The sequence below is a fragment of the Magallana gigas genome, chromosome 3, assembly GCF_963853765.1.
Source record: "Magallana gigas chromosome 3, xbMagGiga1.1, whole genome shotgun sequence".
In the NCBI taxonomy this organism is placed as follows: Eukaryota; Metazoa; Mollusca; class Bivalvia; order Ostreida; family Ostreidae; genus Magallana; species Magallana gigas.
Genome location: NC_088855.1, coordinates 39,234,189 through 39,259,942, shown reverse-complemented (window position 1 = coordinate 39,259,942; position 25,754 = coordinate 39,234,189). Strand labels below are relative to the sequence as shown.

At 32.3% G+C, this 25,754-nt stretch overlaps 3 protein-coding genes across 3 annotated transcripts; 2 read left to right on the top strand and 1 right to left on the bottom strand.

The window, feature by feature from the left end:
• Positions 1-1,587: 1,587 nt before the first annotated feature.
• LOC105335547 (multifunctional procollagen lysine hydroxylase and glycosyltransferase LH3) lies at positions 1,588-15,495 on the top strand. The gene is made up of 20 exons (XM_011439496.4): positions 1,588-1,823; positions 4,788-4,876; positions 5,908-6,044; positions 6,506-6,620; positions 6,972-7,023; positions 7,327-7,439; positions 9,720-9,783; positions 9,893-9,990; positions 10,109-10,210; positions 10,543-10,674; positions 10,824-10,945; positions 11,286-11,387; positions 12,063-12,188; positions 12,287-12,419; positions 12,986-13,099; positions 13,216-13,284; positions 13,646-13,750; positions 14,106-14,252; positions 14,652-14,780; positions 15,197-15,495. The coding sequence occupies exons 1-20, from the start codon at positions 1,736-1,738 to the stop codon at positions 15,350-15,352; spliced, it is 2,193 nt and encodes a 730-aa protein (XP_011437798.3). The 5' UTR covers positions 1,588-1,735; the 3' UTR covers positions 15,353-15,495.
• A 1,771-nt stretch (positions 15,496-17,266) lies between these two features.
• On the bottom strand, positions 17,267-18,653 carry LOC105335545 (gamma-aminobutyric acid receptor-associated protein). Its single transcript, XM_034481529.2, has 3 exons — positions 18,468-18,653; positions 17,891-18,088; positions 17,267-17,647 (listed from the first exon to the last, which is right to left on the bottom strand). The coding sequence occupies exons 1-3, from the start codon at positions 18,555-18,557 to the stop codon at positions 17,582-17,584; spliced, it is 354 nt and encodes a 117-aa protein (XP_034337420.1). The 5' UTR covers positions 18,558-18,653; the 3' UTR covers positions 17,267-17,581.
• Positions 18,654-20,264: 1,611 nt separating this feature from the next.
• LOC105335544 (C-type lectin domain family 4 member E) lies at positions 20,265-24,954 on the top strand. Its single transcript, XM_011439493.4, has 4 exons — positions 20,265-20,423; positions 23,871-24,149; positions 24,415-24,654; positions 24,758-24,954. Exons 1-4 carry the CDS (start codon positions 20,381-20,383, stop codon positions 24,907-24,909), a joined length of 714 nt encoding a protein of 237 aa, XP_011437795.2. The 5' UTR covers positions 20,265-20,380; the 3' UTR covers positions 24,910-24,954.
• Positions 24,955-25,754: the final 800 nt, after the last annotated feature.

The window sequence follows — 25,754 nt, the reverse complement described above, 5'->3', positions numbered from 1 at the left end:
TCAACAGTAATTATTTGATTATGAAAGACATGATAATAAATAAACTCTAATATATGTCAAATAAGAGAAAAAATTTGCTGTTTGGGGATGAAATGTCTAAAAAATTTAATTCAATAGTGGTAACAACAAAAGCCCCTGCGGGATTAAATTCATAGTCGGGATGAACGGATCACAAGCTAGAAACGTTCTCCACTCGGCTATATGAAGTGAGTTACATGTTGCCGTCGATAAAATCCTCTTTAAAATAATATAAAATGTCGTAGCATCGGGTGAGGGCACTTTTTCTCGGAAAAACTAATTTTCTTAAATTTACATATAAAAAATTGAACACACACTCACACTTTTTTGGGAGTATGTAAGATTAGGATTAGGAATTTGAAGATCTTGAAAAATTTAAAAAATCCTTTTCTTTTTTTTTTTGGCTTGTCAAGATTTTTTGGATGAGTCTGCCCCCACCCCCCCCCCCCACTTTCAAAAACGATGCTACGTGCCTGCTTAATCCAATGCACTCTGATGTTGAAATAGATTTAGTGATGAGATAAATGTGTTAAATTCTACGCAGGAAGATTCCTTTTTTACGAATACTGAATTTCATACGAATTCTTTTTCATTCGTTTTCGTTGGACCCCCCTTTTTTATCGCTGGATCAGCCTCTGGTTTTTGGTTTATACAGTAATATTTACATCTACCAAGTTTTATTTCCTCTATTTCTTACGAAAACTTATAGTTAATTCATAGCTCTATAGAATCAGCCAGACAGAAATCAATCACATGTATTTTTTCTGCAATTTCGCCACCTTCATATCCCGCATGAATCACAAAAGGAAGCATTTTATAGTTTAAATGATATCCAAATTGTCCTAATTTCAATATCATAAACCATGCATTCTCAAAGAAATACTTTCTAAAAGTACAAGACGTCAGGTAGTGTGCGTAAGTTTCGTCGAACATAGATAAAACCTTAAAATTTTGTTCAAGCCTCTATTTTGATATCATTTATCATATCAACATGCTGTAAAATACAACAAAACATAACATTTATCTCTAATTTAGAGCCCAGAGCAGACAAAGTGTGGATCAATTATTACAATTACAAAGGAAAGATATATCAATTGAAAAAGTGTTAAAGCAATTATTAAAGTATAACACTTATAGTAAATGAAAATGTTCAGAACAAAAATTCTATGCATAACCAGAGACTCAAATACTGGTATTTATCAGATTATGTCTCTGATATAACCTGTTGTACTGTACTTGTAGATATTTATTTAAGTTCTATAGTGTGGAGGAGGTGGAGTCTGGTTTTCTAATGCCAGTAATGGGTTTTTAAGTAGCTCACCATGTGTGGTAAATAAATTATGCATGAATAATTTCTTTCGACGACGAGAAACAATATAAGCAGTATTCCGCGTCGCATGTATGCACATTCTTCTGGCTCTTACACATTTCCGGATGGTTATCTACACAATGGTTATCTGATTTTTATAGAAGTCCTTTCCATTCGGAACTCTGTATGTGCCATAAACTCGAGAGTAAACCCGAAGAACATTGCGGATTCCAAACAAAAGCACATGTGGGTCAAAGTTGAAGCTGGAATATTCGGCGGTGGTATCGGATTACACTTCTGTAGAGAACCAAGAAAATCTGGTTGCCACATCATCGTTTCTAGAGAGCCGGGTGAACGAGCAATGAATTGAGGAGACTGTCTTTCACAGGAACTGTACAAATTTTCAAAATGGATATGTTGAAGCGTTATAATTTCTTTATCGATGTTCTTATCTTTACTTGTGGTATATATTCCGTGGCTTCTCTGGAAGATAACGGTGAGTGTTTGTATAACGTAGAATGGTGTACGTGACATGGATCAAGCCAATTCTATAACATATAAATTATTTGTAACTAATGTACACATTTGACTATACTAATATTGTAATGACAGCTGATGGAGGTTATGTAGCCCTACATCAATTAACTAAAGAGAAAGTGATTAAGTTTCAGTTCTTGTAAATTATAAAAGCATCAGATTTATAGTATATGTATTAGTGCAATGTTTCAAGATCAAACTTTTAGCATGTTTAGAGACTAATGCTAAAAGCGAGCATTATAAAAGCTTAGTACTTTAATATTATATTAAAATATAACATTGATCGAATATGATATAGAATATATAATATTAATATTATATATTTATATTATAATAGATTGGTCTCTGATTTACATTTAAAATAAAGCGGATGATTTTAAAGTCTTTAATTGTTAAAAAAAATTGTTTTACCACTTTCTTTTGCTGCCAATTAAGCTGTCAGATTCTAATTTCAGGATGCTGTCTTTATTTTTTGAAATGTTATTGTAGGTAATTACGGGATAACATTATTTTGAATTGATAATTACATTAAACATGTTAAAACCATGAGCTGCAAATAATAGAATGATTTACTATAATATTGTAAGTTTTGGTCTGTGCTTTACAACAAATTATGATTTAATTATTATTTGTATTTTTTACACTTTTGTGTACTTTTGAGATAGTGATTTTAATGCATTCATGAAAATCTTAATAAAGCTGTTTGGTCCGATTTTTAAGCATATTTAATGGATGCTATAAAAGAAAGGTTCTAGCTATATTATATGTATATATAAAATTGATTGGCAATGCACATGTTATTGTAGTAGTATTGTTGATCATAAATATCATTTTTGGGAGTTGATTTTAATCAACTCTCTTATGCAGTTGCTCTGGCAAACCGAAAGTGAAACAGTGTTTGGACCTAAGCACAAATCATCACCGCTGACAAGACTTAGTTCTTGAAAATAATAGAAAAATTTAAAGTGATGTATGCTGAAGCATTGTTTTTCAAGGAAACTTATCAATAAACACTTTGAAAATAGTCAGATTTTATATAATACGAACAACTAAGATATTTTTATAGTCTCATGTATTCAGGGTTGGCTGGGAAATACCAGTGCTGGGAATTACCGGTGGTAAATACCGGTATTTCCCGTCCCGGTAAATACTACTAATTTTCACTAAACTGGGAAATACTGGGAAATACAAATTTTTAATCTTAATTTCTTTAATTTGTTCAAAGTAAAACGTATGTTTAGGATATAAGATAATATTTACATTCTACTGTGTTTTTCCATTAAATTCTGTGATCTTCAAATGCCTCTAAATGCAACAAGTAGTCAAAGGTCAAATTGACGAGTTTTATTATGACGTCATAAACGCTGAACGCTGCAAACTGCAACGTCACAAGCGAAAATCAAAGTTCACGCTTGTGGCTGTTACTGTGGCTCTTCCATTAATATTAACTTACCCTTAGAATAAGATAGGAATTTTAAGGCATGAATCACATTTGCAGACAAGGCAAGAAGTTGAAAAAATGTAAATATAAGCATTAAATCATGATTTTTTGAAGTATACACTCTCATAACTGCCGCTGTGTGTGCATACAAATTTTCATAACGCGCTAACGCGCGTTACTCAATTTGTATGCACACACAGCGGCAGTTATGAGAGTGTATACTTCAAAAAATCATGATTCAATGCTATATTAACAATAAGCATCAAAACATAATTTAGCATACTTTCAATTGCCATTTCACTGTCAGTTTATGAATCTTAAATTCACCAGATCACCTATTCCCAAAGACTTCTATAGCTGCTAGTGAACAAATTTTAGTCCAGCTTTTTGAACCCCAAGTTTTGTGTTTTACAGATTTATAATTCAAAGCACAAAATAAACTGTTATAATTACTGTAGGTATTACAAGTAACAATTAAATAATCATACATGTTGTTTTAATGAATAATTGACTCCTGACAGTTTATGTGCTCCTGTTTTGGGGAGATATATACTATGAGTGTGGTTAATTGGCTTCTTCTTAGGTGTGTTGCATACTGAGGTAGTGACACAGTCACACTTTAATTTTCATAATTTTCTTGGCCCATTTTCACATACATCAAATAACTAGAAAACAGAACTTTTGATATCATGTTATTGACAACTTATAGATACACCTATACATGTACCTGACTTACGTACCTTAAAAACAAATAACAATGGTGTATGAATGAACCATGTTTGGAGTATTCATGTGAGAAGATAACCAACGCATTACTGGCCATTTAAAACTTGTTAAAATCAAAGACAATTATAAAATGTCATTGCTGACAAAGTGTACTATTGTCTACATCCTTACAGATTTGATTTAGACTGAGTATGAAGTACTTTAATATGTAGTTGTACTTTATTTCCCAGTATTTCCCGGGAAATACCAGTAATTCCCGGGAATTACCAATATTTCCCACCGTCCTGGGAAATATGAGTATTTCGCGCTTTTTTGCCAACCCTGCATGTAAAAGTCTTAAATTCATATAATAAAAAAGTGCGTAATTCAAATACAGACTAGAAACTAATTGCCATGCAAGGTAAGTTGATTTTAAAATAAATGATAATCGATAAAATCAACTCCCGTCAGTACTTCAGTACTTTGATTTTTAAAGGGTAACAGTTGATTTTGTCGATGATCTACTCTTACTTATTCCTTCTTGTATACAGAGATTAATACATAAATGACATTGGCATTCACCAACAATAATGGTGAAAACTTGAAAGCGTTGCTGCATGGCTAATTGGAAAATAAACACATTGCACAGAACTGTTTATCCTATAAAGTTTGAATTAGTCAGCAATGCATATAAACTTAGTGGGATCCCATCTAAAACAATTCATCTTGAATTGAAATGAATTTGAATATAAATTATGAAATGCAAAATTTTTTCAGAGTTGAAGCTGATTACAATAGGGACAGATGTTACTGATGGACTAAGAAGATACCTCAGATCAACCAACAAGTATGACTTGGATGCAGAGGTACATTAAATCAAAGTACTGAAAGTACTGAGAAGCGCTAAGTCGGGAAGAAAGTGTTAAAAATATATCGATTGATATGAAAATACATGTAAAGAATCATATTGTTAGTTATTGAGAAAAATGCACTTACTCAGAATTCTGAAATGATGTAGAATTTGGATATGTCTCAGTTATAGAATGCAAATTTTTTTAATGATTAATGCATGTTGTCGTGTTACAGTGAAAACAAAACGCTGATGACTTTTTAAAAAATCATAATAAACATGATAAAAGCATTTCGCAATAAATGTAAGTGTATCTTTATTTTGAGGCATAGAATGATTTATCCATTTGACTGTAAAGTCAAAATTTCCAATTTACAATATAACAATCTGCCTTAAAGCATGTTTAAAAATGCTTGATTTTAAAATTTTAGCAATTTTTGGAAATCGAGGTCATTTGTTTTTGTTAATTTAATACTGGTAGAACAAATGCATCTGCATGCAGGATAACTTGAAGATAATTAAGTTCTCCCTACTGCATAGCTATGATATTTCCAGAGTACGACTTCTCCATGATACGACTTCTCCAGCATCCGCCAGTAGGTGGCGGTATATAGGAAACGCGAAAACGAAAGTGGAAGTACATTTAGAAATCTGGCGACAAAAAAGCGCTGCAGCTATGCTTAGCGCTTTAACAAAAGGAAAACCAACATACATTTAATTCAATAAAAATTGTCATTATGTCCTTGTTATGTTATGCTGCAGTTATGCTTAAGTTATGCTGCAACAGTAAAAGGGTTCAAGAATTTTTTCTTCGTTATACAATAACATTTTTTTGGACACTTGAATCAGAAATTACGATTTTTAACATCATGCTGTGCTTATATCTTATGTCTGAGTCTGAGTCAATATCAAGGAATTTGCTAAAAAAATAAGTGACAAATGACAGATTTTGACATTTTTTATTTAATAAGTAGTATGAGGACAAGAGGATATTTTTCACTATTTTACAAGATAAATTAATGTATATAGATTTTTTTTTTTCTGTAGGTCTTTGGAATTGGCATGGATTGGAAGGGAGGGGATGTAGCCAATTCTGCTGGCGGGGGTCACAAAGTCAACATCCTTAAAAAAGAGCTGGAGAAATACAAGGACCAAGAAAACCTCATTCTCATGTTCACAGACAGGTACTTGCAGTTTTATTTGAAGCAGAGTTGGTTGATACATATGAACCTCTATCTTTATTTTTTTCCTTCCAATCCTATTTGCTTTGAATGTCTCCATCTACATGATCTAAATTAATTAATTGCTGATATGCATTTTTACAAGTTTCATAGGGCAGAACAAAGTTAATCATGTGTAATGATAGATTAAGATAAAATTGTTTTTGGAATATTACAGTACAATACTATTTGCATTTACATGTAAATGTAAAAATATTGAGAACTAAGTTACAATTTTTTATTACAAGGAATTACACGCATGTATATCTTATGTATCTCTATGTGTCTTAATCCCTTCTGATAAGCATTCATGCTGAAACAAAGCATTAGTTTCCTAGATATGTTTATAATGCTGCATTAGTTTAACAACAGCATTAAGCCCACACTGCTACAACAGGTGTGAATAGAATTTCTATATTTTGTAGCTATGATGTTGTCCTTACTGCTGGCAAGCAGGACATTCTAGAGAAGTTTAAGAAGTTCAATGCAAGGGTTGTATTTTCTGCTGAGGGATTTTGCTGGCCTGATCCATCATTGGCTGTAGGTTTCATGAAAATCTGCATGATCTTAAAAAAAAAAAAACATATTAAAAAATAAACCCTTAACATACCTGAATTGATTTTATCAAATGCCGATATATATAGGAGATGAGAATAAGGTGCTTCAAGTCCATTAAAATCGCTTTATAAAATTAATGATGTGGAATCTTTGACAGATTTAATTCTTGATAATCTTACTAGAGTTCATACCTATCAGCTAGTACATGGCGCGAGACACTTATCAAGTTTTCATGTTGTAAATTTTTTAAAAACATGAATTCGTATAAGAAAAATATGTATGCTGCTCTCTCTCAAAGTACATGTTATTATTATGATACAATTTATTTTTCAGGCCTCATATCCTGAAGTCAAATCTAAAGAGAAACGTTTCCTTAATTCAGGAGGTAAAAAGATACATCGTACTGCACTGGAAAGTATATACAGGCAGTGTAGAGCTGATGATGATGAAACACAGTTTATAGTTAGAAAAAAATACAGTTCCTCATTATGATGGCCAATTCTAGAAAATCGAAGTTCATATTACAATGAATTATCGATTATTTATGAAAATGATGTGTCACTTTTATTTTTTCATAATTAGCTGTATTTTGTACTTAAATATTTTTGGGTATTGATTTTATATTCCTAGAGAGTAAATGATTGTACATGTTTTGATTGAGTACATATTGCATAACTTGTGTATGCAGGTTACGTTGGTTATGCAAAAGACCTGTATGAGATAATCACACATCGCAGCATTAAGGATACTGATGACGACCAGCTCTATTTCACAAACATCTTTCTGGATGAGACACTCAGGGTGAGTCGATGTCTGGCCATAAGTGACCACATCCTTTGTGTACTTACTAGTGTGTGAATGCCATCATTGAATGTGCATCTATAAAAAGGACATACACATGCAAAATTAATAACAATAAAAATTTGAACAGTTCTTATATGCGGAGATTTTTGTAAATATTTCTATGCATGAATTGGTGTATACATATGGTTTATGTTATCTATATGCTTAAGGTATCCCACTCCTCAATGTTGTTGTATAAAGATTTTCTTGAGAAGTATATCATTGAAATCTGTAGACAAAACAAACTTTAAAAATACAAAGATAATGGGGGATCAGTATCCATCCCTCTGAGTTATGGCCCATTTAATTTGACCTTTTTGCACATAAAATGCAATTTCATCCTGATTAGGATTTGTTGTCAGTATTTTTGATTAAGCAAACTTATTTCTTCAAATATTGTTTTTAATTATGCACAATGGTCACACTTAATAGAGGGATTACGAAAAAAAATTGTACAAAGCTGCATAAATTTTTTTGTGACCTTTTTGCACTTAAAATAGACAATTTCTTTAATAGTTACAATTGGATTTGAAATAAAAACTTTTTGAATATCAAGAATTTTATAAGATTAATCCAGTTTGCCTAAATATGTATTCAGTATCATTTTGACATAATATAACATGGGGGTCAGTGATGTCAAATTTTAGATATAGGGCTTCAAAGGTAAAATTCTCGCAAAATTTGGCTTAAAAAAATTCAGACATGTTCTATATATATGCATGATTTTATGCTAAACGGCTATCACATTCTCAAGATTTGATTTTGTACATGTCACACAGAACCTATAAAATATGTTACAAACCTATCAAATGTTAAAATGTGAATAATGATTAAAGTAGTCCGAGTATCGCACTACGTCATTATACGGATTTTACAATACTGGTTCGACTTTTACAAAGCGTTTTTTATACCCGGTATTGATTTTGCTCTACATCGCTGTTGTAAACAATGGCAATAATAAGCAATTAGAATGGTAATATATGTATTCTATGAGAGATAGAAATGATTAATGTTGAGAAACTCGATTCTGTTAAAGTAAAATGAAAAACAAAGTTTCTGATTACCGGTAACCAGGATCTTAGGTATGCTTATATCGTCTTTGTTTTGAGCCCCACCCCCCCCCCCCCACCCCGAATTTTTCTTTTTCTTTTACTAAAACCGGTTTAAATTTAGAGACAGAAGCTATTTCGAATTTAATCAATCGTCAATTAATTAATGTTTAAATGATATCTAACATTGTTGACAGATCTAGACAGAAAACTGTAGCAAAATGTGATTTTTACGGATTTTTTTCGTCAGGGTCTACTTGGTTTAGAGCTTATAACGTGAAAAGTAATCCGTCAACATATAATTTATTTTACCAAATCTTTTTTCTAAGATGTCAATCTATAGAATAAACACCATGAATTTAAGTTTGAGTCCATAAAATAGTAAAAAAATTACCAAACGCGATACTAGCATTGCATTTTTTGTATTCTATTTTGATACATCAGGTCCATAAAGCGTACTTACTTAAAAAAATTTGCTCAAAATTATTGATGAGATATATCTTAAATAAATATTTATACTCTATTTTGTATGTTCAGTTCTAATTTTCCCAAAATTGGTAATTATTTTTAGGAAAAACGGACGTCTGGCAAATTTCATAATTGTCAATAATTTTTGCAAGGGGGTACACCCGTCTGAGAGGTGATAACAAACAAACTAGCATGTAAACATACATATTTTCTTTTGTATATGTATTGCTAGAATGTATATTTATCATTTAAAGCTAAGCTTTTAATGATTGAGCCCATTTAGTGCCAAGTATAGGACTACCTTAAAGTATAATAAAAAGAAAAGTATATTGAAAATTCATAAAATTGCTTGTTTCTGTCATTTTCGTCTAAAAAACCTTCCGCACAAAAAAATAGTTCCCCAAAAAACTTGTTTGTTTCTTGAATTCAAATGGATTTTCTTTATGAATGTTGTGTAATTATGAAATAATAATCTATCTGTGATGATTAAATAAATAAAATCATATTCATTTTAAATATAATGATCATCTGCGCAATGAAATCAAAACATGAGGAGTGAGATACCTTAAATTCTTATGAAGCACTTCAGAAAAGTATGGTACAGTTTTGTATTACATCATACATGTATTTAATTAACATGGGTTTACAGTTAATTCTTACATGTCAACGCAATTTGCTTTTGATTTTGGATAGAAAAAATGTCTCCATTTTAAAATTTCAGAAAAAATGGAACATAAAACTTGACGTTAAATCGGAGCTTTTCCAAAATATGCATGGGGCTCAAGGTAAACAAATAGTAAATTTTCTCTTAATTAATCTTTAATACCCCTGATTTTTTAACATTGATTTAAAAATAAATTCCCTTAAAAATAAAAAGTGTTTTCCAATGAACAGGTGATGTCACAATTAAGTTCAAAAGTGACCACAGCTATGCATACAATGTCATAACTGGAACTACTCCAGTTGTGGTACATGGAAATGGACCCATCAAGGTAAGTCATTGATTATGGACTTGGGACTTAAACTACTGTAATATTAGTTCTACATGTAGGTACACATACATGTACGTATTCAGAATATACATAATGAAACTTGACGATTCTTTTTCAGCCTGAATTCAACAGATTTGCCAACTACCTAGCAGATGGATGGACAACTCAAAATGGCTGTCAGGCTTGCAAGGAAGAGACAATATCTATTAGGGAGTTGAAGGTAAGAATTAAATGCAGATACATGTACTGGCAAAATGCAGAAAAAACAAATAGCAGAAAATACCTGTTATATGATATTTATTTGCATTTGAATTTTTTACATATGTGTGTTCCTTAACAATCAATGTACATATTAAGAAATAAAATTGAAACAACACAGATAAATTTATACATGAACTATATGTGCGGTAGATTGAAGTATTTATTTAATATCATGAATTTTGGTCAAATGAAAAAAAACAAAAAACCTTTTTCATATATACAGTTGTACAGAACAGTCAAAATAACACTGTTAAGATATACAATCATGACTTTTCTTTTTGTTTGTTGCAGGATGATGAATTCCCTACAGTCTTAGTTTCACTGTTCTTTGAGCAGCCGACACCATTTGCAGAGGACTTCTTGGAGAGAATAGCTAACCTGAAATATCCAAAATCTCGAATAGACCTATTCATTCACAATAAGGTAAGTTGTTGATAAAGTATAATCTTGTATTAAATTTTGTAAGCTAGAGTAAGACTATGAATTGTACATATTTACATTCTGAGTGCTAAGTTCTTCTATGTTAAGTAAACCTTTTTTTTTTTAAAGCAAATCTTTATTTAATTGATCAGGTGGAATTCCACAACAAGGATATTGCGTCTTTCCTTGAGAAATACAATGACATGTATAGGTCTGCAACCATCTTGATGCCATCTGATGGAATTTATGAAGCTGCTGCCAGGAACTGGGCAGTGTAAGAATTTGTAACTTGTTACAACTACATTTATCTGCATTTATTTCTGTAATCTTTTTCATGTATTTTTAAAAACTCCATGTTACAAAAACTTTTAGTTAATTACTGTAGAAGCAGAAATATTCGTTGAGGATTTAATTTCGTTATTTTCGTTGGCAATATAAATCAACGAAATTAACTCCATGACGAATTTTTAACCCTGGTATTAATGAATACAACAAGATTACGATATGACGAAATTAAATGCCAACGAAATCTTGTTTGGTTTAAAAACAACGAAATTTTGACCCAACGAAAATATATGTTTCTACAGTAAATGCCCATACAATTGTCTTTACAGGGAAGTATGTAAACAGAAGAACGACCAGTATTTGTTTTCTGTGGATGTTTATGCTCAAATCACAGACCCCGAGACCTTGATCGATCTAATAGAACAAAACAGGTAAAAATCATTTAACTTGAAATTTCTTAACAAATTCAACCCTGGCAAGGATGAAAAATGCTTGTCATTAAAACTTGAATAAGTAATAATTTGCATGATATTCATGCACATGTATACATAACTGTAAAAACAGAAGCATTTGTTAAGGATAAAATTTTGACCAAATACAAATTTTAATTTAAGTACTTGCATACATTTACATGTACATGTACAACATATCTAGATGATATACATTTATATATGTAAACAAAATTAACTTTGTTTGTGACAGAACCATGCATGAATTTAAAAAATACAAGTACTGTGGTTTCATCAATATTAGTTGAATACCAATTTTCGTGGATTTCGTTGTTTAGTTGATCCACAAAATTAAATGTTCATTGAAGTGCAATTTTTATTAACATTTTGTATTGATGGGGTAATTGGCCATTGATTTACGTATCCTTAAAACTGTGATTTTCACTTTATCCATGAAATTTGATACCCTTGAATATTAATGAAACCACAGTAGATTAAGAGAAAAATTAGTGTTTGTTTGATAGAAACAAGCCATTTTCTTTTTTTGGCCTAGTCATAAAAAAAATCAAAGGAATATGACAATGCATTGAAATGTGTGATGACTGATGAATGGTATGTATTCAATGTGTAATGTGGTTAGCTTTTTATCTCTTTCAGAACTGTTCTGGCACCAATATTGTCTCGCCCTTACAAATTATGGTCCAATTTTTGGGGAGCTGTCAACAAAGATGGATGGTATGCCAGGTCTGAAGACTACATAGATATTGTGGAGAAGAAAAAAATGTAAGTCACTAAGTTACCGGTACATGTACAATTTAATGAGCATGTACCCAAATGTTAAGTGATGATAGCAAAGCTTACTTACATGTATCTGCTTTTAGTGGACTGTGGAATGTTCCATACATCACTGGAGCCTACCTTATCCATGGATCTCTAATGGAAGAACTGAGAGACATTTATTCTGCAGAAAATGTTGAACCTGATATGGCTTTCTGTGGAGGTCTCAGGAAAAGGGTTTGTGTTGTCAGTTTTTATGTTTATATATCTGCTGGACAATCATCAGTATTTGTCAAAGATTCTCTCGAAAAAGGAAATGACCTCTTTTTCAGATGAGGTCAGAGGTCAAAGGTCATTAAACTGCTCTGGACACACCTAATGATATCTTTGCTAGATAGAAAATGATCTTTGCCATTGGCATTTAACCCCTATTGATTTTGAAGTGTCAAGGGTCATACTACTTGGATATAGGAATACTGTTAACTAACTTGAGAACTTATAGTAAACTGATAATCAAACTTAGTACGCTGCTGCTGTTAAGAAGTAGACAACCCTTTGAAATAATGAGTTACAAGGTCATGGGCCAAACTACTATGAACATAGAGAGTTGTCAGCTGAAAATCTTGAGATAACTTCCTTTGCCAACTCAGTACCTATTCAAAAAGTTAAAACTTTTCAAAATCGCCTTAATTAAAGCACAATTTAGTCTAAAACACCTCTATATTGTTTTTAAAAGCATTAACATTTTCTAGTTTCTTTGTTTTCAACAATCATATTTTAATTATCTTATGCTTTTCTTTTAGGGTATATTTATGTATGCCACAAACAGAAAAATCCTTGGCCATCTTGTGGATTATGACAACATGGATACCTCTCATCTTCATAATGATCTTTATCAGATTGTACAAAACCCTTATGTGAGTACACCTGCATATGTTAATTAATTTATACATGTAAAGATGTTTAGTCATATTTGGATTCCATTCTTTGGCTTGATGATGATGTATAAGTTAAATCTTATGTTTGATTAAAGGATTGGAAACTGAAGTACATTCATGAAAATTATTCCCAGAGCTTGGAATTGAACAGGACTCTTGTTCAGGTACATGTAATGCATAATTTCTTTTAAATCTAACAGTACTAGTAATAGAGATACCAGCCAACCACGTATGCTTGAGCATGCACATCATTTTTAGCTACAGTGTATATTGCATAATCACAGGAAAAAAAGCACTGCCATTCCAGCAGATGTTGATGATTTTATCCACTGCATAAATAAATAATGGTTATTTTGTAATACTTTTGATAGATATACTACATGTACTTCATGTCAAGATAAATCCAGTGCCAGTTTAGAGCTGTTTTATAAGTGGCTTCTATCCATTTGAACCGTAATACATGTAGCATTAGAAGTGCTTACAAAAGAATAATGTTTAATGATTAATTTTCTCTCGGCCCTTCAGCCCTGTCCTGATGTGTTCTGGTTCCCCATTGTGAGCACAAAGTTCTGTGACAGTCTGGTGGAGGAGATGGAACACCTAAACCAGTGGTCAGGGGGCAGGCATGAGGTCAGTGTTTTTGAACTTACGGTACTCTTTATAATAAGCTTTATAATAAAGGTATGTTTGGATTTGTACTTGTACATTTATCATAGCATTGCTTTCTGGTACATGTAGGGTTTCAGTAAATTACAGGTTTTCTGAAATACTATTAGGGAGAGCCAGGGCAATTATACAATACATATCTTTTTGAATTGTGCCCAATCCTATTGTTTTGAAACTGCAATAAAGTGTGTTCAGATTAAACCAATTACTACAAGAATTCACAAACCAATATACATGTAGCAAGAAAAATATGTGCATGTATAATGTGAAATGATGTAGTAATAGAGAAAGTACCTGTATGTTTTAAAATTTTCTCTAGGATCCCAGACTGGCTGGAGGCTATGAAAATGTTCCAACTGTAGACACTCATATGAGGCAAATCGGAATGGAGGAACATTGGTTACATTTTCTAAAGGTTTATGTCTCTCCTCTACAAGAGCGAGCATTTGAAGGATACCATAGTGATGTAAGTTAGTGATAAACTGGAAAAAGACCCTTAATGTTCACATCTACACTCCGGTTTACAATATTTATATCTATATAATTTCTATTCAGTGCAAAATCGTAAGATTAAAAATCAGTTTTTGAAATTACCCGGTATGATTTCATTTAATCCCTAAATTAAGTCACGAGATATTGTTTTCATATAGGAAATTTCAAAATGGACCAAAGGAAGGATTTTAATTAGTTTATCATTAAAAAGTGAAACTTATCTAGCATCATGTTATTGTTAAATATTCACAAAGAGGTTCAAAACATTTATATAACATTTAGCTTGATACAATTGGGATATCATATTTTGATGTTCTATAAAAAATGTGTAACTCTACAATACATGAGTGCATATACATGTATGACTTTGTAGCCTCCTAGAGCGATAATGAACTTTGTTGTGCGGTACCGTCCAAACGAACAAGACAGATTACGCCCACACCATGATTCCTCCACCTTCACCATTAACATCGCCCTCAACACACCCATGAAAGATTTTGAGGTAAACTTTTCTAATTTTGGAATCTTGTGTTGGTTTCAAGCCGCTGTTATTAATAATGGTTGAGAAATGTTTGGAAGCAGTCATCGTTTTCATGTCTTGGAATCTATAAACATCATTTATAAAAAAAAAAAAAAACTTGTAACTACATGCAAGTAGAAGATATGAAGGCAAGCTTTGTAATATTCCAGCTTCTTTAGGTATGGAATGTACATAAAAGATGCTTGCATATCTCATAAACTTATGAACAAACTTATTTTTCATTTACTTATACTTTACCTCTCAAGAAATATTGCTACAAATGCCTGTATTGTGTAAAATGTAATTTACATACCAGTTTAATATATGGTATATACATTAATGTGCATGTCTTTTGAGGTTCAAAAGTAACTTTAAATTATTTTTCTTTTTTTCCACAGGGAGGAGGTTGTCGCTTTTTAAGGTACAATTGCAGCGTGACGGCAACACGTAAAGGCTGGATGTTGATGCACCCGGGACGACTCACTCATTTCCACGAGGGCCTCGTGACGACCAAAGGAACACGATATATCATGATTTCATTTGTAGATCCTTAAGAACGAACATAAAATTCTTAGATTTCTGCAAAGTTCATCTATATATTTTTATACAGTATTTTGATGAAACTAATTTTAAAGTTTCCTCAAAATAAGCATGTACAATAATATTGAATTTTAAGATATGAGCGATTTATTTTACATTAATACAAGGATCTGTTTTAAAGGTTTACAAGGAGATACACGGATAGGCTTATTTGTGCGCTCTGATATAAGAGACAAGGGGATACAAGGAAATTGGGACCTGGCCTAAGTTCTTGTGATACTAGTCAATTTTTACCCAAATATTTCATTGTCTGATTGGAAGTCTGGTGTTTATGCATGTTAATGGTTCTACACAAGTGTCATATGTGGATTATATTGGATTTTGCAATTCATATGAATTGATGCTGCATAGGGAAATTATACACGCTTTAAAAAGAATGAATGTTTTTCTATGCAGTTTATCTTGCAATATATACATGTATGCCTGCTTTTTAAAACCAATAGATCTTCTATTTAGTAGTTGCTTTTAATGATTTTTAATTGCATATACATTTGCTATATGGTGCTTAATTGAAGAAATTTCGATGTATTGAGTTAAAGCATGTAATAACACATTTGAAGTTTTACAATGCTTTTAATTACTGATAGATGGGGGATTATATGGTGGTAAGAAATCTTTTAATTGACATGCTTTTTATCAGAAAATGGTTGTGTTTCATTACTATTGCCTGTGTGATATGGTATTTAATCACATTTTAGAAAGACACTGTTTTCTAAAGAAACTTAACTTTTTTTAATTTAGGCATACAAACATGCAACAAGTCTTTAAATTACTGTGAAATCTAGTCAATTCGTTGTGTCATAATCAATTGATGATTTTTTTTCTCTTCCTTGTGAATGTCGCAAGTCCCATAAAGAGCATGCTCTTCTCGTTTGGTAATTAAGAGAAAGAAAGGTATACATGTATCTTCTTACATCATTGAGAATGAAGAATGTACATCGTTTGTTTTTGTGACATGTAAAACTTTAGAATGTTTTACAGGCTTATTCTAATCTTGTGTAACAGAAAGCTTGCTAGAGTAGAATTTCATGTATTAAATGTTATGATTTGACACACTTTACTGAATGTTTGTTCACTTGAAATGTAGAATCTCAAATTGTGATAATCTCTGATTTGTCTTTCAAGTTTTTTAAGCACACAACAAATAAAGCTGAAGGGAAAAAATGCGTTTGTTATTTGTAAAACAACTTGGAAATTCCAGTTCATGCATCTCCAATAATGTAATACTATCATATTGATGACAGGAGTTTAAAAACTTCTATGATTTAAGCAAGACAGAGGTCAGATTTTAACAGACTGCAGAAGATAAATAAAAAGCAACTTGCAGCATCAAGAAAAGTACCAAAGGTCATAGACATATTTTTTTGGTATTAGCTGAATGGGAAAAGCCAAGTTTAAATTTACATGTAGAAGGCTCAGTAAGATTTTGATGGAGCTCTCCAAAATAATCCATTAATATTCACCCTCGAGGTGAAATAGCAGGGCAGCAGTCAAAGACAGATGAAAGCAGTGTATCAGGTCCTAATATGCTAGGTGAGGTATTAAATATTTTTGCATTTCAAGCCTGGCACTAATATGCACACCCCTAAAACATGGACATTTCATCTAATATGTAAAGTCTCCTACTGCATGCAAGATTTAAATACTATTTAAAGTAGTGTTTTTATTTCAACTGGTAAGCATATAATCGAAGAGAGAGTCAGACAAACACCTTTTTTGTATTTTTTTAAAAAAGTTTATTAATAACCATTTACATGATAAAGATTATTCAACATAAATGAACATGTAAACATACACCAGATTAAAGATAGAAAAATTGTTTCCCAAAAGTTAGGAGTAGAATGCTCAAAAATTTAGATCAGAGGATCTATATAACTATAAATAAAAATTCAAATTTTATTTTTGGGTTTATTTTTCTTTTTATCTTTTTTTTTTTGCTGTATCAACAATCAGCTTAAAGTTGCTATCTATAATCACGATAAATCTTTCACCTGATGGTGTCACAATAAATTTACCTTTATAATAATTCAATACAATGTACAAATAAAAGCAAACAACAAGTGACATGCTGTAATTATCTCGACAGATGATGCCAAATAAGACTTTGCAAAATATTTCATGTCGTTTTCATAGTTTAATGATCCGTTCCATAGTCCAATTCGCAATCCAATCACAGAAGATATTTATGCACCGTACACACTTTCATCACTGTAGGCAATATACAGAAAGAAGTCCTCCTCATGATGCTCCTAAAAAGTTATATACAAAATAAAAATAAATGGCTGTGTTTTTAAGTTTGTGACAATGTAGAAATTTGCTTAAAATATGTAAGACTTTGATGTTTTCACCAAAAAAATATATCATGCTTTCGGTGCACAATAAATGCAATTCAAGTAACAACTAAAATTTACTTTCTAAAATGTTGATGAAAATTTTTCAATCTTTATTTGATTATATCTTAACAGCTAACACTTATTACAGATTATTATTACTTGATAAAGGGATCCCATTGTGGCACTGGTAGGTGGAATAACATTATTGACGAAGAAAAACAAAGCATCCTCTGGTCTCAAGTGAATTCTTTTTCTGATCAAGAAATAAAATTGTCCAACAGTTAAATCTGAAGGAACTAAATATTTCTTCTTGTCCAAATCTCCAACGCGAGCCTTTGGTGCCTTTTCTACAATGACCTGTTGAGAAAAAATAGAGCATTTTATAAGTTAATATTGAGTTGAAACAAATAAATATTGGTATGATTTCATAAAAACTTTGTATATTTTATGAAATAATCTTAGTAATACGATTAAAAATTAAGAAATGAATTATGTGCTCCTGGATAAGCCAAGTCTTCACAAAATGGTTGACCAAACTGTGATTCTTAAGACTTTGAGCATTAAAATTTCTTCATCGTATGAACGTTAAATGATTGAACTGGTTTATTTGATCAGATAACAACCTCAAGTTGGTGCTATCGACATTGATTATCGGAATAATAATGATACTCATTAACATGTCTATCATATTAAATTTCATTTCCCTATCCACTTATAAAAGAAAAAAGATCCTTACAGGGACTCTGTCTGGGTACTTCTTTCTGATTTTTTCTCCCTCCGCCCTTCTTTTTTCAAAGGAATGTTCTTCTTTATACTCCCACTTCATTTTTGCAGAAGATCCAGATAAATTAAACTCAGACGTAAATGGTTATGGTACCTTTCTTTCTGTCAACAAAATGGCTGACCACTGATATAAACAATCGAATCACTGCACAAAACAAAATAGTTCAGTAAATTACCATAAATAACTCTTAGTAGGCAAAGTGGTTATTGTATTGCTTTTACGAAATATATTATGAAATATGTATATATTGCTTGATTCATAACATCATTTTGCAAAAAGATGACTCTCTTTTTATTTTTTTTCTCAACCAAATGCGGATGAATAATCTACAAGTCACGAGGCAAATTTCGTCACTTTATATAGTTCCGTCAGTGTTAAAAATAAAACAAGGGAATGAACTCTAAAATCGACACGTAAACCGGAAGTGCTTGAGAATGTAGACTCAAACAACTTTTAATATTGGACAAAACATTGAAAATGTCTGCATTATTTAATTTCCAAAGTCTTTTGACTGTTGTTCTATTGCTAATATGTACATGTGCTTACATTAGATCAATTGCACCACGCCTGTTGGATAAAAACAAAACAGGAGTGCTTGGAACATTTTGGAAATGTGCACGGATTGGAGAGAGACTGAGTCCCTATGTAGCAGTTTCTTGTGTTGGAATGGCTATTGTGATATTATTTTTTACATAGACAGGTGAAGAGATACCATTTTCCTTTGCTATTCATTGGATGCATCAGATGACTGCTTAACGAATTACACGCGATGAATGTTTGCGATACACAGATGGAAACTTTTGGACAACTTCTCCATGTGATGTGTCATTTGACTGTCTACCGCCAAGTGGTACTTTCATTGAAAGTGATTTTTTTTTCAAATCCATATGCACAATGTAAACACTATGTAAAATATAGATGAAAAGTAAAAACAAGAAATGAATGCCAATTTTTAGCTCATTTCTTTTTGTACATGTACATGTACCAGGTACATATTATTTTCCCCATTAATTAATAATTATTAGACTAGTGTACACATATATCATATTACATTGACTGAAATGGTATGGTTTGCTAACACTGAAAACCGCACCTTTTGGTATTTATTGTTGCACAAAGTTACTTTGATGGAGTAAAGCTCTGGTATCAACTTTTAAACATGACCTTTCATTTGTGCATGTAATGGTATTTTAATGTATATTTAAAACACAAAATGTGAAAGAAATTATTTAAATTTTTCTATGAAAAATTATAAGCATGAAATGTTCAGGGCTTCATTTCCTAAATGCTATTAGACTTTTGACCAATGAGCTTGGTGAGTGCGATAACAAAACCAGGCCATGAAAAGTCAGATAATTGATGCAAGGATAAAGCACTGGATGTTATAATGCACACTCAGTCTTATGTGATGGCCCTAGCCCCCTCAATTTCATAGTGATAAAAATTGAATTTGGATAAAACTGATAGGCTACTATTACAGCAACTACAATTCACGTTGTTTGTAAAAGGCAACTGCTTTTAAAAATGTGTAAACAGCATGATCTCAGAAGTTAGATATTCAGACAAATGGACCAGTATGACTTTCACTATCTCTGTAAAATTCATTTTTACAGAAAAATCATATATAAGATAATTATACCCCTCTCTCTCTCTTTCTCTCTCTCTCTCTCTCTCTCTCTCTCTCTCTCTCTCTCTCTCTCTCTCTCTCTCTCTGTGTTTCCCATCCCACTGCAGAAGATAGCAGAGACGAGAAAAAGTAGTACACGAACTTATATGACCCATGTTTGAACACTTTGTCGATGACTGAATAGATAAGATCATATACAGTGAAAATCTTGTACGTGGCTTTGACACATCCTTGCACAATGTGGACCCTGTTGATTTCACCGATTCTAATTTCTCTTGTCTGTAAGTGCTGGGATTGCATTCTTTGAAATTCTTTTGCAAATATAACTTCAAACACATTCAATATTAATGAATTACACTTTGCTATAGGTACTGAATCCTACGATTGTCGTTATGCGCAGTTGGGATAATTATTATATTAATTAATGTTCTTGTAACATACGCTGCTATCTAAAAAATGTTATCTCCGTTTTATACTTTGTTATACTTTGGCATAAATACGGTGAATAATTTTTACGTGGGTACCGACACAATGTGGTTTTAATATCAATTCGCAGGCACGTAGCATCAGGGGGGGGGGGGGGGGGCAGGGGGGCCTGCCCCCCCCCCCCACTTTTTCTCGCAGCAACAAATTTTTTAAAATTTACATATAAAAAAATGAATTATAATGGAGTTGGCCTGTCGTGTATCCGCGCCGGTAGTGACGTGTTTGGATAAAGTGAAAATGGTGGTTCCGTTTGCTTCGTGATAAGTTTTCGTGTTATTTAAGGCTTATATTGTCTACTTTAACACGAAAAAGATCGTCAGATCTATTTAAAAGTGTATAAAATCTTTAAAGTTCTACGAATTTTATGTTAAAATTATGTAAATAAGCAGTTCATGTCGATTAATTGTGAACAACGGAACAGGTTTGGATGACCTTGTTTTTCAAAATAGGATCGGTTTGGATACGCATCTGATACGGTTTGGATGTAATTAATTTGTGAGTGTAAATAGTTCCTTTAATTATCCCCTCGCGAAGGGGATATACCTTCGCTACTATGCGATATACATGCCCTCACTGAAAAGCATGCTGATATCGTCATGTGATAGACATATGAAGTCACATTGTTTAAAAAAATAAACATACACGTTAAAGACTTGTGCATTTAAGCCAACAAAACTTAATATACCGTAATTTGAATTTCAATTTTACACACGCTCCAAATAACGTGCAATTGGCTTATAAAAATTGCATACAGATTGCTTTACAGATATGTTAAGTCTATTGTATAATCATTCCATCGATATTAATTTCGAAAGATTCAGCCTTACCAAAATCTGTACCGACACAAAAAACATGTGTTTAAGACAGTTTCAATTGTTATGCTTCTATATCGTTATCGGCTTTAAACGTGAAAACGTCAAACAATCAAAAGAGATCAGTCAAATACAGAATTATACCAACTTTAAAAAGTTTAAAGTCTGTAAAATCATCTAATGATACAAATATTTTTTTTCTTTTAAAATTGAAACGATATAATATATCGATACACTGCACAGAACAAACCGTGATAACGTGGATATTTTTAATTATTGGTATCCTGATATGGGTTTCATGAAAATGAAAAAAAAATTCTCTTTTGATACAGAATATTTAACTTATGATATCCAACATTATACTTGTCTATTTTTCTAAATTAAAAATTGAAACGTTCCCAAACAACTTCTTAGTTTTGCAACAGCCTAACAACTTTGCTTTGGCAAATTTTTAACTATGACATTTTTATCATTATACTTTCATGTTAAATACTAACGCGGGTTTTGTACTTTTTCTGCAGTGACACCACCTTCATTTCCCGCATGAGTCACCAAAACCTCTTGATATACATAGATACATATTTATTGTTTTGATTTTCTGGTGAGAATTATGATTGAATAAAATTTAATGTACATATAAAATGGCGATGTTTACTTAGGTCTCGTCATCACTTGAATTTTTTGGACCAACTATTTCTAACAACAGAGTAAATATATGACTTGGCAGACATCTATGGTACTTTGTATTATATCAGTATAATCACTGGGAGTGAAATAATTGTAGAACTTTCTTTGTCTAGCGATGTACAGGCTTGGTATTGAATGTAAACGAGGCTCACTTTCATAATATTATTACCAAGCACGTTCTCCGTTAAACGTACTTCACGATTATAAATATCATTTCAGAATAACTAAAAAACACATCATAAAGTCGCTTGCCATAAAAGTAGTAGATAGTTGTCTGTTAAGGTGTGTATATGATATATTGCTTTTCAGGTTAAAGGTGAAATACTTATATTTTCTTTATAATTTAAAATTAAAGAAAGTATTCTTTTGAAATGTCAGTAAAAAAAAACTTGATATAACTATATTTACATTTTCAATGTCTTTTCATTTGATAACGCTAAGTATCAATTTGTTCATATTCAGTCCAATAAATTCAAATGACGTTTCCTTATTAAAATATTTAAAAGTACAATTGCTGTGAATTAAATTAATATAAGTAATAAGGAATCATTCTTTCGATATTGTGAGGTGTAATTTCGTTTCGAGCTTTATTGTGTTTGACCACGCCCCGACCAAAATAATCAACTCATGATATTCGATCAAAGAATGATTCGGATCCTTATTCGTTAAATAATCAATTTCTGATCAATTATACACTAAATATACCATTTTATCAGAGGAAAAAAACAGGCTTGTCTAAAGAAATAAACTTATAGTCATCCAGTTTTAGTTCCCTTCGAACATGTGGAAGTATTTTGGTTTTATAATATGTCATTATAATATTATATAAAAATATTAAAAATCCTTAAACTTTAAATTATTCAAACCGTACCATTTGCACAATTGATATTTTAGCATCCAAACCGGAATAATTTATTTATCCAAACCGTACTACTTCTTTAGCAGGTGCATGAAGTTATTGCTATTTTTATACATATTAATGTATTAAAAAGACATCGGTTTGGTTTTATTTGGTTAATGCAATGTTTTAAATTAATTTTGGCTGCTTCAGATTTTTAGTATGTGTTATATTATCTACGTAATCTAGAAATAGTTCTTGGTTTTAGCGTTAAAATGACACGTTAACGATTGATTTTTCTACAAATAAGTCGTTTTTATAAACGATGAACGAAAATAACGCACACTCTTTTCAACTGCAAAACCTTCAGAAAAATATGAATGACTATTACGATATTTTAATTAATATTTACCCCGTTGTCGATAGAAAAAAGGACACAACACTCATTGTTTTTGCAATGGATACGCCATTTTCACGTTATCCAAACATGTCACTACCGGCGCGGATACACGACAGTGTGCCCCCCCCCCCCACTTTTTTGAAAGTTAGTAAAAAATTAGTAAGAAAATTAGGAAATGAGTAGTCAAATTGAAGTTACCCCCCCCCCCCCCACGGATTAGGAATTGCATGATTTGGAGGGAAAAAAATTTTGGTAGGGAAGAATTTTTTTTTTTTGGAAGTATAGTTGAGTCTACCCCCCCCCCCCCCCCCCTTCTACGGATTAGGATTTTGAAGATTTTTGGAGAACTTTAAATTTCCCTTTTTTTGCTTGTCAAGATTTTTTGGATGGGTCTGCCCCCCCCCCCCCCCCCCCACTTTCAAAAACGATGCTACGTGCCTGATTCGATTTACAATTATAGACCAAGTCGTAGATAAATAGCACACCCTCTTTCCATTTTCTTAAGATGGCGACAACATCGAAAACTGTCCACCGAATCTCTCACGAAACATAAATCTAAAGGCATACAATGGCCATTGCTACGAGTTTGTGGTCCACCGCCATATTGAATGGAAGGCGGCGGAGAGTGACTGTGCTTCTAAGGGAGGGACACTAGTTGTGGTCAACAACATGGAGGAACAACTCTTCCTTATGTCCGCTCTCGGGTCGTTCTCATTCCATGGTCAGGGAGTCTGGATCGGATTGACTGACCAGTTGCAGGAGGGGAAATTTTCATGGGTCTCCGGTATCTATTGAATAACCAGCAGGCCTATATTCAAGTACAGGCTTCCAAAAGCAGGCCTATTAATATTCAAGTACAAGCTTTCCATAAAATAAATCTATAATTGTTTAAAGTTTTTAGACAGATTTAAGTCACCTTGCTCTTTAGAGTCCGATTTTGGCAATATTCGGTCTATTTGATAACTAAACATATATTATACCAATTGACTGATCTATCTTTAAAAATCATATACAGATATATAAAAAGATACAAATTTGCTCAAAAGTAGGAGAGCCAGCTACTTTCACCTACTGGGCCGCAGGACAACCCGGAGTGATAACCTCACCCCATATTGGCAAGAAGCGTTTGATTTTGGACACCATTACTGGCCTTACTAACATTCATCTCATAGACGAGGACTGTGTGCTGTTGAAATACACCGACTCGGGTCACTGGCACGATTACCCCTGTCTCAAGCTGGACCCTCTAGGCCTTGTGCACGAAAATTTCCCATACGTATGCGAGTACAGTACGTGAAAATACTTGCCGATACTTTAAAGAGTATTCATTGTTGTTTGCATGGTAGACAGATTGGAATGTATGAGTATTCTTATTCTTGTCCGTTCTTTAAGGGCAAACAGCTACCACTGTCGGAACACCGCAGACCGTGACCCCATCTACCACACAAACCACTATTCCTACCACCACACCGGAAACTGACGTCATGGCTTCCACGGCATCAGCTAAAGTCGCTGGGTCCGTGGGGGAACTTGTCGTAGGATGAATTGAAACAAATGTTGCGTCCGTGCTTCAATAAAAGAAGAAAACACAGAAAAGCTTAACTTTGTTGTACTATAATGCTACTATAATTATGTTATTACTAAACGTATTAGGATTCTATATTTCTGCATTCGTCAAAACTCTCACCATCATTGCTGTTGGTGTCTTATTCTTATATCTTGTGTCAAAATGTCATTTCATGACTCATAATTAGCCGAGGTCGATAGTAGCAGAAGTTTGTAACATACAACAACCTGATATAACTTCTTTCAGTGTAAATATATTTCCTATTTCATTGAAACTCTTTATTACAAGAAATCAGCGGATACAGTTTTCATCAGTCCTTATTAAGAAAATTCGACACGTAAAAAAATTCATCTGACTATGTTTTTAGTTTTTACCCCAAATGTAATTCTTTCATTGCTTTCATTGCATGTCTCTCTAGAGGAAAAGTGCGTAATTTAAGAAACCCTTAACTTTAGAAGATGATGTATATCTCATACATGCACATATTTGGATCCTTCCGTGAAAAAAATAGACTATAATTTAGATAGTAACGTTATCAGGGATGCGTTCAAGATCGTAGCAGATAGCCTAGCCGCTAGGTCGTGGATATCTAGGTCTATTGAACGGACCGCTAGGTTAGCCGCTAGGTCTCAGATTTGAAGTTGGAATATTCAACTAAAGACTAATTACATTGACATAATTTGTTAATTTCAAGCGGGAATATGCATGTTAAATTTCATTATAACTTAAAGGATGAACAACATATCACTATATAAATAGAGTTCATGTTTGTTTCAAAGAGGTAACTAAGATGGCCATCTTGAATTTGATGCCTAGCTTAAA